At 42.1% G+C, this 16,023-nt stretch overlaps 1 protein-coding gene across 3 annotated transcripts in view; it reads right to left on the reverse strand.

Moving 5' to 3' along the window:
* JMJD1C (jumonji domain containing 1C) overlaps window positions 1–16,023 on the reverse strand; it is a 166,657-nt gene that overhangs the window by 24,662 nt on the left and 125,972 nt on the right. For 2 of the 3 annotated variants that reach the window (XM_074154804.1, XM_074154805.1), the window contains 7 exons: window positions 15,890–15,995; window positions 10,885–11,009; window positions 9,492–9,635; window positions 9,178–9,370; window positions 7,415–9,090; window positions 4,136–4,308; window positions 1,165–3,371 (listed from right to left, as the gene is read on the reverse strand). In XM_074154804.1, coding sequence (XP_074010905.1) covers window positions 1,165–3,371; window positions 4,136–4,308; window positions 7,415–9,090; window positions 9,178–9,370; window positions 9,492–9,635; window positions 10,885–11,009; window positions 15,890–15,995 — 4,624 coding nt within the window. Of the gene's footprint in view, window positions 1–1,161; window positions 3,372–4,135; window positions 4,309–7,414; window positions 9,091–9,177; window positions 9,371–9,491; window positions 9,636–10,884; window positions 11,010–15,889; window positions 15,996–16,023 lie in introns of all 3 variants that reach the window. The other variant, XM_074154803.1, reaches the window with a different exon arrangement.

Here is a 16,023-nt window from a genome sequence, read left to right on the forward strand (position 1 = left end):
ACAAGAAGTTTTCTCTTAACTTTGGGGTAAGCAATCCCTCTGCAACAAACCCACAAAAGAAATATTTTGCAACAATACAGAAGGTCATAAAGACCTAACATGTTACATGTATATATTTACAGTTTACTTTAAGAAGTGAAACCAAGAAGACTATAGCACGTTCTCCTTGATCTTCCCTTTAGCTGGTGGAAAAAAAAAAGTACTACTACTATCACTGGACCTAAGCCAGAATACCTCAGCCAGACTGCAACACTTCCCAGCACCCAGTGCAACTTAGGGATCAAGTACTCTCAGATACCAGAAGAGTAACTTTATAACACTAGGCAGTGTAAAGCCAGAAAATGTAATTACAGGGAGCAGTACTCCTTTTCTTACTACCTGTACTTAAAAATTCTTGCAAAAAGTAATCTAATGGTAGACTTTCTCATGCTCAACCAGAACAAAGACAAAAGAATAGTCCTTGGAGAAGAATAAATTGGGATAAAAAATATGGTAAGTTAATAAGATCCCTCATGTTGGCGGACCAGTTTCTCTTTTCAGATAAATCTAGCTACAATCTGTTACATGCTACAGAATTACATTTAAATTGAAATTTGTATTTCCCTAAATTTCTTTATTCCTTAAACAAGAGGGATGTTAACACCATGTAATACACATGCTAGTTAGGAGTGTGAAATGACTCTCCCTCAAACCTTTCATTAAATTAACCAAATCATAACAGAGTGGCATCAGGCTCTCAAGGAACTGCCTCAGGCTTCCTGATCAAAGGATGAAATAAAGTTCAACAATAGAGAATCCCTCCCTCCAGTAGTGCTCTAAAAATAAACGCATTAGGTCTTTTTTAAAAAGAAAAAGAAATCAATACAAGTCGCACAACTACATGCACCAGTCTGTTGAATTCTGATGGATAGCATAAACCAGTTTGTTTACTGCTTATTTTTAGGCCAAGAACCAGTTTGTTAACACATATATACAAAATGCTGAATTTCTTAAACCAGGATATTTCAAATGGCCTCAAGACAGATAAATCTGGGCCTACTCATTTACACAAGCATACTTTTTAACTCCTTTCCCAGCTGTCGTGCATGATAAACCCTCCAGGATTAACACTGTGAGACTTCACATTAGTCTGTCTCTTCCAAATCAGATTAATATACTCACTGCTGTTACCGCCGCTCTGTAACTTCAGCTTGCTTTTTTCTTTGGCACTCCTGCTAAGAACACCATTCGGTTTTACTTCTTCCTCCGTATCACCCTTTTTTTTCTGCAAATCATTTTGTTTCTTTTTGTAAGTTGGCTTGGGCTGCCGTTTAGTCCTTTGCTCTGACTTGCTCTCGCTTTCATCAGAGTCTCCGCTTTCAGAGCCAGACTCATAAGTTCGTTTTGCTTTTCTCCTAGGGTGCTTATCTTCCTTTGCAAACTTATCTGCCAAGATTTTACTGTCTATGTTATTTTGCAAATCATTTGATGTAGAAGCTATTAAATTGACAGTACATGGCTTAATAATTTCTGAGACACTGTTCCCTGAATTCTCTTTTTTATTAGTGTTTTTATCTTCCTCCGAATGTCTTGTTAGCCAAGCCTTTTTCAGTTTAGTGTGGTAGTTTGGCTGACTCGTCTGGGAAGTTTGCCCACTGCCTACAGAGTTCGCTTTGTTTATTGTATTACAGACGATAGTGCTGTCTAGGGAGAGAGAGGTTGAAAATGTCTGATTTTTCACAGAGTTGGACTCAGTCTCACTGGTGTTACTACTTTTAAACTGAGCTGCAGCCAAGGCTGCCTTGTGCTTTTTCAAATGGACAAAGTCGGTAGAGGTGGAGAATCCCGAGCTGGGCTGAGCACCACCGCCTGTCTTGCCAGCGGCGGGTGTAACCGGAGCTGGAGTGCTGACCTTGCATTCCTGGGCCTGTGCCACCGCCTGACTTGCGGCTCTCGAGGCCGTACACTCCAGCGGCGCACAGGCCAAGACCGTGTTCGATAAGGAGTAAGTCACTTCTGAACTACCCCAGCTCGACACGCTGGTAGTTGTTGCTGCTGATGCGGTGACATCCGTTTTGGTACTGCAGATCATAGTTGTGGTAGGGGTGACAGCACGCGGAATGCTGCCTTGCGAGACAGCTGGAAATTTCTTTTCATACTGTGTGCGAGCACTGTCTGAGTTCATATTTGGCAGAATGATTCTTCCAGTCTCCCTGGCTTCCGCTGTTTTCAGGCAATCTGCTTGATTTGTCACAGCTGAAGATCTCTCACTAACTCGATCTTTGGAAGCAGACTGCATTACTGGTACGCTATCGTATTTCGTGCTAGAAGGAGGACGCACAATAACAGATGCTGTAGCGGACTGTGACTTTCCACTCATTCTTTCTACGTGCCAATCCACTTTTTCGTTATTTGGGGCATTACTGGACTTCCATACCTCTGATAAATTCTGTTCAGAAGTGCCCTTGTAAACAGCCTGAGCTTCCTTAGGCTCAGGTACTAAAGTTGGTGGTTTCTGCAACTCCTGTATTTTGCCACCACCAGCATTAACAGGTTGAACGGGAGTTAGAGTTGGAGGTGAAAGGCTGCTATAGCTGCTTTCCTTCTTCTCCAGGTTCTGGTGCACAGGGGGGTGAAACACGGGGGCTCTATGCAAGGCAGGCATGCTCCGGAGTGTATTTGAAGATGAGACTGTCAACTGCGTAGGGCTCCTGCTGTCGCTTCTAAAAGAATTTACAGAGTGAGACTGCACTGACTGTGAAAGCTGCTCAGGTATCTTGCTTGCAGAGCCTTCGCTCTCTGGCTGGTGCTTAATCAAAGGTGGAGGTTTTGAAAGAGAAGAAATGTAAGAGGGGAGAGACTGGGGACTAGCTGCTGTCGAAGCACAATTAGTCTGCTTATCAATATATGCACTTGAAGCTTCCTTTGATGGGTAGGATCTTGGCGGTTCATTTACTACACTGTTAGACAAGGTGGTGAAGTAGTTACTTTGTGGCAAACTCTGTGGAACTGAATGTTTCATTTTGTACAGTTCTGACACAGAGCGTTCAGCATCTTTGTCATATTTTACTGAATGGCTTTTGGGACTTGAAGATAAGGACGTAACCCTGGAATAGTTCTCTCTCTCTCCCTCCAGTGCCTTTATTTTAGCTGTAAAAGGAGCAACTTCAATACTTTCTTGGAGTATCCGTCGGTGTTCTTCTTTGTATTTGCTCAGTCGCTCCCCAGTCTCCTGTGGTGGCCTTGGCAGTTGGTTCAACATTGGATCTGCAAAATGTCTGTGCATATGGCTCTCCTTCGCTGTCTGCGTTCTGCTTTGCTCTAGCTCCGTCTTTACTGGTGCAGTTGTAACAGAACGTAAAGGTTCAATAAATGCTTTCCTCTCCAGCTCTCTGTTTGAAAAAGGTTAAGCAGACACAGGTTAGTCTGAATGTAGTGCAACGTGCTAAACGGAAGACCCTTCTTCCCATGTTCCGAACAAAGTTATCTATTAACACAAAATAAACTTTTCTTTCTATTAGGTACAATTTTCAAAAGTCTTCAGATGACTCAGGAACTCAAGTACCATTCCAAGTCAGCAGGGCAGAGTCTGTTTCGCAGCACACTGACAAGCTTTTCTCTATCACAGGCACCCACGTTCACAAACAGACTAAAAGGAAGTGCACCCTCAGCAAGTTTGCCGATGACACCAAGCTGTGTGGCGCGGTCGACACGCTGGAGGGAAGGGATGCCGTCCAGAGGGACCTGGACAGGCTTGAGAGGTGGGCCCATGCGAACCTCATGCAGTTCAACCAAGCCAAGTGCAAGGTCCTGCAAGTGGGTCAGGGCAATCCCAAGCACAAATACAGGCTGGACAGAGAATGGCTGGAGAGCAGCCCTGAAGAGAAGGACTTGGGGGTGTTAGTTGATGAGAAGCACAACATCAGCCGGCAATGTGCACTTGCAGCCCAGAAAGCCAACCGCAACCTGGGCTGCATCAAAAAGAAGTGTGGCCAGCGGGTCTAATGGAAGGTATCCCTGCCCATGGCAAGGGGTTGGACTAGATGACCTCTAAAGGTCCCTTCCGATCCAAACCCTTCTATGATTCTATGAAGCTAGAAGACAACATCAGTTGCTGAAACGTACCTTCTCACACACAGTTAAACAGCAAACTTACTCTTTGTGATGCTCTATGATACTTTTGGACAATGGTGGGCTGGAATGCGTTGTCAGTTTTAGGGGCCGAAGGGGATCTGCACTGGACGGTCGCACAGGAATGTGACTCAGTAAACCAAGGCTGTCAGCTGAGGTCACAGGGGTGGGCTGGTGTAACCATGGGCTGGGAGTATTCTGTTAACACCAACCAAAAAAAATAAAATCACACTTCAAAATAATCATGGGACCACAGGAGTTACTGTATCAAGTCTTACCAATGATCAGAGTGAAGTGAAGCATTTCAGCATCAAATGATACACAGTAAATAAAATCTATCATTTTAAGTCACATTTTGATAACCAGAACATCCGATTGTACTTCCCCTGGAATTGCAGCATATAAAATAGTTTACACATTTCAGATGCATTCCTAGAACTGTTTAATTTTTCAAGTATTTATCAGGAATAGTTAATTCTAGAATAGCATCTCAAGCTCATCAAAATCAGCAAACCAATGATAGTCTGACAGCACTTAACTTCAGTTACTAGTAAACAGCATTAGCTCTTCAATGAATTGCAAGTACTTCTTTCAGAAGACAAACACCATTTAGTATTTCTGGAAAACAATTTCATCTCCAGCTGTATAACAAATCTCAATATAAAGGGGTAGTAGTATCTCTTTCCTGGATAGTTTCTCTACTCTCCCCAACCAAATGATTAAGTATGATAATCCTAACTGATCTGCTTTATTTTGCCAGGCATTTTTATCTGGCATGATTTCATCAGCAGCACATTATTAAAACCAAAAAGGTATATGCCTGCCATACTCTGCAGCATGGCAAACACACAGTATGCACAATTTTGTGCCGTGTAACTAAACACTCAACAGGTGGGCAATACCAACCTCCTCATTAACACACACCATGACAGTCTTAATTTATTAAACTGTTTTTTAATTGACTACTTGCTTAAGTTTCTATTTTCATGTTTTCTCTGAAACTTGTGTAACACCTCTGCAGAAAAGCCAAAGAGCAGCTCTCTGTCTCACTCCCCTTTCCTTCTCTCCTCTGAGACTGCTTGCAAGAACCACATGCAAAGGAGCAGAAAGGCAGGGCACCCCGTTGAAGTGGTGCTCAAGTGCTAGGGACAAGCCAACAAGGTTCTAGGACAAAAGTGAGCACAGCTCTCGTGTACCCCAAAGCCTCTCGGTGCTGTGCTCCACCCCTAACTCCTGGCACTCTCCAGAACTTCTTCCCCTCCTTTGCTCCTCACCAGACCATCCTCCTTTCCTCCCTGGTCTTGGCTTGGTGACTACCAGTTGAGAACTGCTGCAGCAGAAGGGGAGCCAAGAGCTCTCATCACGCACACACGCAGCACTGAATAGATTTGCAGGTGCTACAACTTTGAAGTTCTGATTTCTATACTTTTGAATATTTAAAGCAACCGCTGGGGTTTGTGCTAACAGTTTTAGTGTACACGTTTCCTAGGCCAAGAGTTCCCACGCTGTGGGGAGTTCCCACGAATAGCCTGTAAGCTGTATTAAAGTATTATGCAAAAAAGACCCGTCACCTTCTCCCTAGAGGAGCTGGGGAACATCTGCTTGACACCAAGCATTGCCCAAACAGCTTCGTGACTCCACCTGCAACTATCTACAGCCCAGCCCAAAGAAGGAAGCTGCCACAGCCATCTGCAGATGGCAGGAAAAGGTGGGCTTGGGGGCACGCTTCCTTCAGCACACAGTCACAGTGCAGCCCTCCGCCGAGGGTGGCTGCTGCTGCTGCTATTACAACTGAAAACACAGATCCCTTTCTGCAATCGTGGCATCCATGCAAACCCACTTTGGAAACGCCCATTCTGGGTTTCTAAGACGTATTTAAAAAAGGCCTGCAGTGTAAGAGCCAGAAGACAAGTCACCACAAGACAATTGCCACATATCAACATAATTAAAAAGCTACGTGCCTCGGTATGCAGGGCTGCATACTTCAGGGAGCCAAAGTGAAAACAGAGTCTATCAGAAGTTCTTTAAAACGGACTTCAGTATAGGGTGGAGCAGGCAGAAACATGAAAAGTTAAATCCCCACCTATAGTTTTCTCTTAGGCTTTTCTTCTCTGCTGCATTTGACTTTATCACGTTTTAGATCAAACTGACTTCATATTACAAGGCCAACTCAAACTGACTGTTTGGGAAAGACTTAGCCACAATGGTTTGGCTTTTCTCAAGAATGAGGCTGGGGAAGAATAGCTTTCCCCATGATGAAAAAGAAAAAAAGTATAACCATTCAGGAACTCCAAGCTTTGACGCAAAGGCTTACAATTTGGCAGAAGGACCACTGTCAGCGACATGCCTTTTGTGGTCCCTGTGAAAATCTGCCCAAATTAGGCCAAGTTGTGCCTCTAAAAATCAGAATGCACATGCTCAGTGGAGGTCTGATTGAAGCTGGCAGTAAAGCTCTCCAAAGTTTGTGTCTGCGCTACACATGCTTCATCTTAGTCTGTTCCTCTAAGGTGCCTGCAATGAGCATGCCATATTCCAAGGCTGCAGGAGCTTAGAAAACTTTTCCTGTAAATTGCCACGTCTGCCTGCCAAACACTGCCGCCGCACTGGGCGCACTAGGCTGAAAAACACAAATCATTTCTTCTGAGACTTTGGTGGTTATACTCAGCACACACAGGAATCACCCTGACTTGAATACAGAGGAGTAAAAAGCAGATGGGAAGGCAGGGATGTGTGTCAACAGGAACAGAAGGGGAGAAAAAGATATGCCAAGACGGGGTACACAGATAGGTGTAAAGACAAGAGAAATGGGTGTACAGCGCAAGAAAGATTTATAAATGCTGGAGTATTTCTCTTCAGAACTTCCCACTGGATTTAATACTCCTCCCATCTCAGCCTTTCTCCATTACTTAGCGAGCATACACAAAATTTCACTGTGAAGACGATCATACCTCTCCTCGTATTTAACTCACACAGCAGTTTTATATAGTTTGAGGTAGCAAGTATTTACCATGGACTTGAGGTCCCAAACCAGCTGGCTGACCTTGCTTGGTGATAAACTAAACCCGAACATTTCGTCTTTCTTTAAAATACTTAATAATCATGATCTGGAAGAACTCCCTACTCACATCCGCCGTGAGACAGTGGTTACTACTGTATTTCCATTCCTAGTTCTCTGCCCACTCAAAAAACCCACCAGCATCGCACTCTTGGTGCAACACAAACTACTGAATCTGTACCTAGAAAACCACTCTTGGGAGACACCAGCCCCAGCTAAATACGTCATTAAGAAACGAGCTCAACTTACCCTTCTTAAGGAAGCCTCCGCGTTAACAGGAGTTTCTGGGTGGACCCATTTGGAGGAGGGCAGACCGAGTCCTGAGTAAGCATGTGTTCCATTTGGATACTGCCAAATAATTGGATAAAGCCCTAGCTGATTATAGGAAGCAGAAGGATGAGCTTGTCCAAGAAGATGTGGAGACTGGTGTTGTAACATCTGTTGCTGCTGCTGGTGTGCTAATGCCAAATGGCTTAAGCTGCTAGCATGAGCAGTCTCTAGTCGCGGATGGCCACCCAGCAAGGAGGCAGCAGGCACTCCGGGTAACACTGCAGGAAGTAGATGAGGGTGATGAACAGAATGGTGAGATGCGGTACTAAGGGGGTGAGTGTTAATAGCTGACAAGGGAGCCTGAGCTGAAGACCCAGCTAGCAGATGGGATGAACCAGTTAATGCAGGATGATGAGCGTTTGGATTTAAACAGGTTCGGTGGGATGAGGAATGCAGAGGATAATTATGCTGATGCAAATAAGGTGAGATGTGATTAGTTCCTGTTTCTTGTCCAATCAGAGTGGGGTCCCTGTACACTGTGAAATGTTCATTCTTGTCAATGATAAGAGGACTTTTAGTAGCTTCTAGAGCGCTAACTCTAGCTGGAACTGGATGAAAACTAGACCTAGGCAAATCATGATCAGTTTTATTGGCTGACCTTGTTAATCCAGTAGCATGGCTGTTTTGGGAACTAACCTTAGACTTCACAGTATCAGAAGATTGGGTGAATTTAGGTTTAACATCAGGTGACTTTGTTTTAGGATGATCAACTGAAGCACTAGGTTTTGACTTCACAGAATCGGGGACTGGACTTTGTTTATGCAGTTTACTCTCTTCTGCTAGAGAAGCTACATTTAACGAAGACATAAAGGAGCCATACTGCACTTTTTCTTTTTCAGGATTTAAGTGTTCGTTTACCGATAATGTTTTTACAACTCCAGGTTGTATCAAATCTGTTTTGTTAACAACACTGCTAACCCAACTTTGATCAGCTTCCTGTTTTCTTGTTTCAAGGAAATTTGCATTTGCAAACTGCTGTTTTAAATCGCTGCTGTGAGATTCCACTTTCTGAACTGTTTGCAAACCAAAGGTACTTGCAGCATTATCCTGGCTCTCCTTTTCAGAGTTGTTTTCATTAGTAATGTCAACAACGCATTTCGGAGTAGGAGGTCCGGGTACAAATTGCTCATTTTTTAATTCCACAGTATGATGTTTTTCTGCATTGCACTCTTGAACATGTGGATCCTTGGCATTCTGCTCATAAGGTGTTGGCTGCTCTGCTGCATGGAGTGAAGACTTTTCCTGCTGATCTAAGACGGCTGACTTCAGTCTTTCTGTCTCTTCGTGTTTTTTATCCTCCTGTATTTCATCCCATGGAGACCGCCTATCTGTTAGTGTCTGTTCTACTCCCTCAACAGTTTGGGATTTTCCTTCTTCTCCATTTATCTTTGAAGTGTTCTTGCTTTTTAACTCATTTTCCGAATTTTGCTCTGAGGACGAATCTGTTAATCTTTTATTTGAAATTTCTGAGTCACTGCTCTCAGAGTAATCTGAGATATTGTCTGTCCGCAGTCTCTTCATATTTAACTTTTTTTCATCCTCTTCAGGTTTTCTTCTTTTACTAAGGAAGTGTTTATTTTTGTTTTTGGGGTTTTCTGTAAAAGACAAAAACATGTCTATCACATTTTCAGTCTAATACAGCTTTAAGAAACTCTCCCTCCCTTTCCAGTAACTGCTTTTACCTCCTCGACCTATATAATCATATCTTTCTTCTTTCATCTTCTCTTCATCAGGCATGCTGCTATCAGAGCCTTTCCTCTTATTCGGCCGAGTATTCCTCTGTTGCTGGTGCTGGTGAGAATTTTGTTTTGGTGCTGCAGTTTGGGAATTCATTGCTGGTCTGGGACTATTTGCTTGCGCACGTGTATAATGACCCTAAAAATAATTTTGTGATTAATGGACTTAAATGCAATTTTAATTAGCTACTTTAATAAACATGTATTTTTAATATTCGCAATACATGGAAATACTTAGGTAAAAAGATAAATGTATCTACGTGGACTGTGTTGCTGTTCTGGTTGGAACGAGACCGTCGGCGTGAAGTGATGCCAATATTTTCACCTTTCAACAAAGAGTGAACAACATCATCTAGAAAGGTCATCTGAACCATAGAAGGATCAACATTCTGAGGTTCTAACACCTGGTTTATTAAAAAAAGAAAAAAAGAATAATCATCAGATGCTCAGACACTGCCCAGTCTGTATTTTCTGTATCAGTGTTCACCAGTCTATTTTGTGTGCTAAAGACTAATCAGAGAAAAGCCTACTTAATCCTGACAAGCAGAACTGACATATGACTGTCAACAAAAGCTGGGAATAGAGTGAAACCAAAGCAAATGTGTTAGTACATAAATAATTTTTTTTTTTTTAAGAAGTACCCCACCACTTCCTTCCCCTTCACTGACCCGCAAATTCAAAATTAAAAGACGCTGAGCTCTTCATAGAGTAACCCTTGAGTTGCAATTACAGTATACAAATACTTTGTAAAATTTATTTTATATACTATAAAATATACTGCAGAAGCACATTACAATATTGCTTCCAACAGAAGCAAAACTGTTGAAAGAAAGGAACCAAAACGACTGGAGAGAAGAACTCTAAGCCTGGCAGAGTGTTACTAGTGAGGGATATTTCAGAAAGAAGGAAATGCTAACCAGATCTTTAATCAATGTGTCACAAAGCGAAAAAATAACATTCAGGGAAAATTAATTTGAGCAAATTAAGGGAAAGAATATATTTGAGCATTAGACTAGTCTTAAATTTTTATTGTCACACATGATTTTGTCAGTCATTTCAAGGCAGATGGGTCATTCACTATATTAACGTTGAGTCATTACTCTGGTCTCCTGAAATAGAACTCATTACCGCCACTAAAAATACCAGCATTAATCCTTTTTGTAACATCAACTTCAGAAATACAACTAAAACCCACCGCAGTAAAATCGGGGCTGCAGTAAATGCTTAATTCAATAAATTGCAGAAAGTGGATATTTCAATTGCTTGGGAAAAGTAATCGTGACTGCAGTGCTAAAAGAGAGTTTTGAGTGTTGGGAGAAGAAATTCTCAACAGAGCTGACAGAGAAGACCAGTTCTTAAAACTACATCGCTTCACTTCAAAGACTTCACTAGTCAAATAGAGACAGCAGAAGAAAAGCAAAACTGTAGGACTGGTATTAATCGTGTCATTGCATAAACGTTCAGCTTCAGGATGGTATTAATTGCTAGTTCAACGCAAAGTCATGCTGTAGTTTCAGCACAGTAACAGACTCGTCCCGTTGGAACTGAACAACTCAGTGCATTTCAAAGTACCACAAACAAACAAACAAACAAACAAAAACTCCCAATGTGTAATTTACTTGAAGCTTTCCAAACATCACATATCAGACTCACCTGGTCATTCATAACAACCATAGTGCGGGTGAAGAGATCATGATGAGTAATGATACCAGTAAACCACTGGGTGGCAGAATCCTGTCTGTACACTCTCACCCTATAACCATTTAAGGAGTAGGGACCTTTAGAAGGGGAAGAAATAGAAAAGCCATTGAGGAATTCAGGAAAAAATAAATAAGCAACACAAACCACATATAAATGGGCTTTCCTGTTTTTAATAAGCTTCACAGCAAACATATAGAGCACATGGCACAGACGGCAAACTACAGGCAATTCTGGCACAGCACTGCCTGTGGATTTTACTTTTATTGCGGAAGACATTTTGAAATGCAAATGGTACATTTAAGTACGCTTTAAGGTCAATTATGCTAACATCTTCAACATACAATTTTCTTATCTAACTAAATCTTTCTGCAACCATGATGACAAACGATGGGAAAATTCCTGCCTACGAACAGCAACCATAGAAAAGTAATCTGAAAGGCTAGAAAGTGGCAGCAGCAGGTTATACAGAAGCTATTTAACAGGCTAGTCACATGCCCAGATGCTTTGCTGGCAAAAAGATTTACATCTCGGTGGTTAGGGCTTTGCATCTGCCAAGTCTTTCCCATAAGTGACCACAGAGTTTCTCTCCATTACAGCAGTTGGAAAGGCAGCTGAGTGATCCTGTCCCTGCTACTGCCACACGGAACATTCAAAAACACACACGGTATGAAGACTTTGGCTCCTGTTTTAAGATATATCAAATGCAAAGAAATCCCACATGCTCCTTTTGCAAAGACCAGTTCAATTCACCTCCAAATGCCCGTGGGGGTGGGGAGATAGTGTGATACAGTACTTATTTTATAGGTGGTTTCAAGCCCCAGAAATTGAGATTCAACAATTTTATTCCTGTTCACCGTCTTGACCATCGGGACCCCAAGTTTCATCGCACTTAGTGTTTATATAGCATTTTGCATGACCAAGCAACACTGCCACCAAGCTCAGTTCCAACTGTGTGGGTTTCACTCCTTCCACAACCAAACCCCAGGTCAGGCATACAGGAACAGAAGCAAAAGCAGTCAGTGACAAGCCATAAAAAGCCTAACTGAAATCATTTAAGAGTGCCTAGTTGCTCAACTGCACAGGCAAGGCCAGAATTCCCCTGTCTTTCCTAAAGGTCGTTTTTTCCAATCCCTGCCCAGGACATTAAGCAAGCTCAAACATCTGCAGCAAACAGGTCAGGGACCTCGCTTTCTCTAGTGAAAAATATCCATATTCACACGGCTGGGTCCATTATACTCTCTGCACGAGACAGCGTGCAATCATAAGGACTGTTTTTAACATCAACATTTGAGGGGTTAAGAGAAGTGCAAAAGCAGTAATTTAGACATTTCCAAGTGGTCTTTGGGTTTAATTCTGGAAACCTTAGCAAGGCCTTTTGAAATATCTTTTGAATGTGATTATCTAGGTTTTAAAAGAGCTGGGAAACAGAAACACCACACAACGGCACCCTTCCTTCACCCACATCCACATAATTCTCTGCACAACTGAAACTTTGAGACCCAATGAGCCCTCTGAGCTATCTACCAGTGTCAGCTCATCCCCAGAGCACTTTTCCAGCTGCAGACAAGGGTCAGAAGTGCACCAGCATGGGCACTGCCAATCACCGATACGTACGGGAAGAAAGCGAGGAAGAATCTACAAGCTTGTGTCTCACATTCCTGGTCTTGGACCAGACGGGGTTCCCATGGGGACACATTTCCTGATGGCTTCTCTCCAACTCTTCTCTCCATATGCCCCTGCAAAACGCCTCCAGCTCAGCTCCCACACTTCTGGCTGTCTGACCCAACCCAACACGTCTCAAACTTTTCGTGGCTGTCCCAAAGCTCTGCCTTGTTCAGACAGTCTCAGTAAAATTTTGCCTGTCTCTCTTCGTGCAATTTCCCGTTCCTGCTTTCCTATCCCAGCTCCTCCTCTCTTGCATCCTACTGTTAACTGCACAATGATTTTCAGTCTCCTGCATAACGAGAACCAGCTTCTCTCCTCTCCCTAGCTTCTTGTCTCATTTTAGCATTTACGATTCCAGGCCACTGGCTTCCAAGTCTTCTCAGTTTACAAGCTCCATCCTCCCTTCTCCATCAGCTTCCAGCTTCTCTTACACTCTTCTGCATTGACCCAGTGCCAATTTCTTTCCTCTTACTCCTTGTTCTAATCTGTGTCTGCCCTTCATCCCAGCTGTTATCCTATCTATTTTTAAAAGAGACTTTATATCTACCTTTAAAAACAGTGAGGTTTTTTTTCTTATGTGCTGCTGGCGTGTCAGGAAGAAGGAGAAAGATTAAACTGCGGTCATACGACACAGGACAGCTCAGCTCCAGCCCAGCCCAGCCACAAGCAGCCATTACAGGAAAAGCCTGGCTTTGTCTCCAGTCCCTGGCTGAATCATGCTCAGCTACACATTGTTGAAACAGCCTGTGCAGGACTATCGGGAAATATCTTCAGGGCTGAAGCACAGTCAGTGTTTCAAGAGGATTATTATACACGCAGCCTCAGAGATTGTAGTGATAATAAATCTAATAGGAAGAAAAAATTCAAGGATTTTAATTGTTAAAAATCAAAGACGCTTTACTATGTTCCTTGAACTGGTTTTATTTGTCCCAAAAGCTTTCAACTTGGCCAAGTTTGGGAGGAGTTTGTTTTTTTTTTTTAAAACAAGGAATAAACTACTTTCCTGCCAAACCTACAATCTCTACTGCAAAGCATGCTGCTGCGACTGCCGCCCAAAGAATAGGTCACGAGAGCCAGTTTTTTCCCTTAGTCTCATTCTTGTATATAATTGGACCAGTTTTTGACTAAAAGTCCCCCTCCTCAAATTGGCATGTTTTTTTTCAAACATTCAGAACCTGATGCTAATGTTTTTCTCTGACTCTCCTCTTTCTTCAGATATACTGTGTTTTAATGGTGATAGTCGAAGTAGAAAATACTAAGACATACGATGATGGCTTTGGCCTCACTGACAAGAAGGAAAAGGCTGGATCCTAAAAATGCTGTAAAGGATGAAGTAAGAGAATATGGTAGCAACCTTAACAAATGTGTCTAGACAAGGCAGAAGTGAAAATGTTGCTTAAATTGCAGGGAACAGGAAAATGGTAATAACGGAGAAGGTGAAGAAAACCAGAGAAGGGAGGGGAGGAGGAAAGGAGGATAACATGACTAGACTACAGCAGCTAGCACAGCTAGAGGGCTATCCTTAAGCCACTGGAAGGTTTGTGCCAAACACAAAGTCTCCGTGACCAGGAGCAGATGATGCTCCAGGAGAACGTGACAGCAGTCTCTGCTGGCTGACCACTGTCCCACAGGGCAGAGGTGATGGCACTGCAAAGGCCCTCGTGGTGGATGGCACGTCACTGCCTGAGAAAGCGCGTCTCTCCTTGGGCCATGCTGCGTCACATCAGGTAAGCAAGTGGATTTTAACTGCGGCTTCTCCTTAGACGAAGAGAGCAAGTCTGCAAGGACGCTTGGATTAGATTCATCTCATCATCTAAAATACTCCTAATTTGTGCACTTCTAAACTTTTAAACATCTGTTTGAGAAATTATAGAAAATTACATATATAAAGACAAAAATAAAGTTCCTGGAATGATGAGATATAAATAAGTTGTGTGGATGATGGGCTGGCAGTTTCATTTAGGTGACTATTTCTATATTGCTGGGGCTTTGCTCAAGTATTGATTCTATACCAGTGTACACAGAGGCTTTTGTAATTGTCTTATTATTGTTACTCTAATGAAATACAATAAACAAGCTCAATTTTAGTTTCCTTTTCATAGAGCCCTTATTTGATTTCACATCACCTCTCAATCCAGTTTTGGCTGCAAATTTCATCAACAGACTATTAACTCATGTTGTATCTGAGGATATTAAGATAAAATCTAAAATGCCTAACACTGACATACCAACTTACTATCTACGCAATTCCACGCATTGCTTTGTTCAGCATACTTTCTCTGTGGCCCATAAGAACAATCATATCTATTTAAATTAAAAACTCCACAGAAGGAAAGACACACATTTTTTATACTGTAACTTCAGTATTATACTTACCATATTCCTTTGGTCTTCTAATCTTGGTTTTATCAAAGAAACCAGACAGCAAGCAAACCTCAGTGCCATCCTTATAATATCAGGTTATTTACTGCTCTCCTCCCCATCTTAATTTACAGAATGACTGCTTAAGCATTTTTGTCCTCAAATTGCTTTACTGCTTGCCTGGGGATTTTAACCCAGACCCACAGGGGTTAGTTTCTGCCCCCCATTGCTAGGAATGCCTCTGTAGAGCTTCCTGTCAGTTCTGCAGAAAGTTAATGAATGCACTGCAAATGCATATAATATTTTTATTATCTGCAAGATTGCGCCAAAATAAATCTATTCTAATTCATACTACTTTTCACATAACTTGTACCTACAGTGTAAAAAAAGACGTATGCGTTTGCTGCAACTTTCCAGCATTAGAATTGAGTTACAAAATCGTAACTGATTTGAAAGGCACTTTTCAATAGGGGGTGAGGGTGTGGGGTGGGGATCTGAATGGGGATTCTTCATCTATGACAGAACTGTGGAGAACTACAGGCACAGACAGATACCAGAGAAGTTATCACATGTAACAGTAACATCAAGAGAGCATAGAACAGTTCTAAACATGCTAAAAGGTGTGTGGTTGCCATTCATACACACTTATTTTCACAACAAATTTTACAAAATCTACATTCAGACTAACGACATTCAGCTTTTGCTATAATCACTAAGACATCAAACAAGTAAAGATCAGTTTGAAGAAGTCATGCACAGCTTCTTACACAGTCTTGTTTTCTGGAATTAACAAATACTTCAAAAAAATAACTTCCAAGTTAGAAATATATTCTTCATTATATCACGAATACTATGGGATGAGCCCCACACAACTAATGGCCTTAAACTAGCTAACATTGAATAAAAGTAACACAATTGCCCACATAATTACCTTGCATAAAAATCTCCTGAACCTTTTGTTCCTTTACCCAGGCTTTTACCTCCTCATGTAACTGCGGGTTATCCCTGAGAACTGGGTTTAGACTGTCTACGTCGTCCTAAAGTAGAGATTAAAAAAAGAACCAT

This window comes from Numenius arquata, chromosome 10 (assembly GCF_964106895.1).
Source record: "Numenius arquata chromosome 10, bNumArq3.hap1.1, whole genome shotgun sequence".
Taxonomy (NCBI): domain Eukaryota; kingdom Metazoa; phylum Chordata; class Aves; order Charadriiformes; family Scolopacidae; genus Numenius; species Numenius arquata.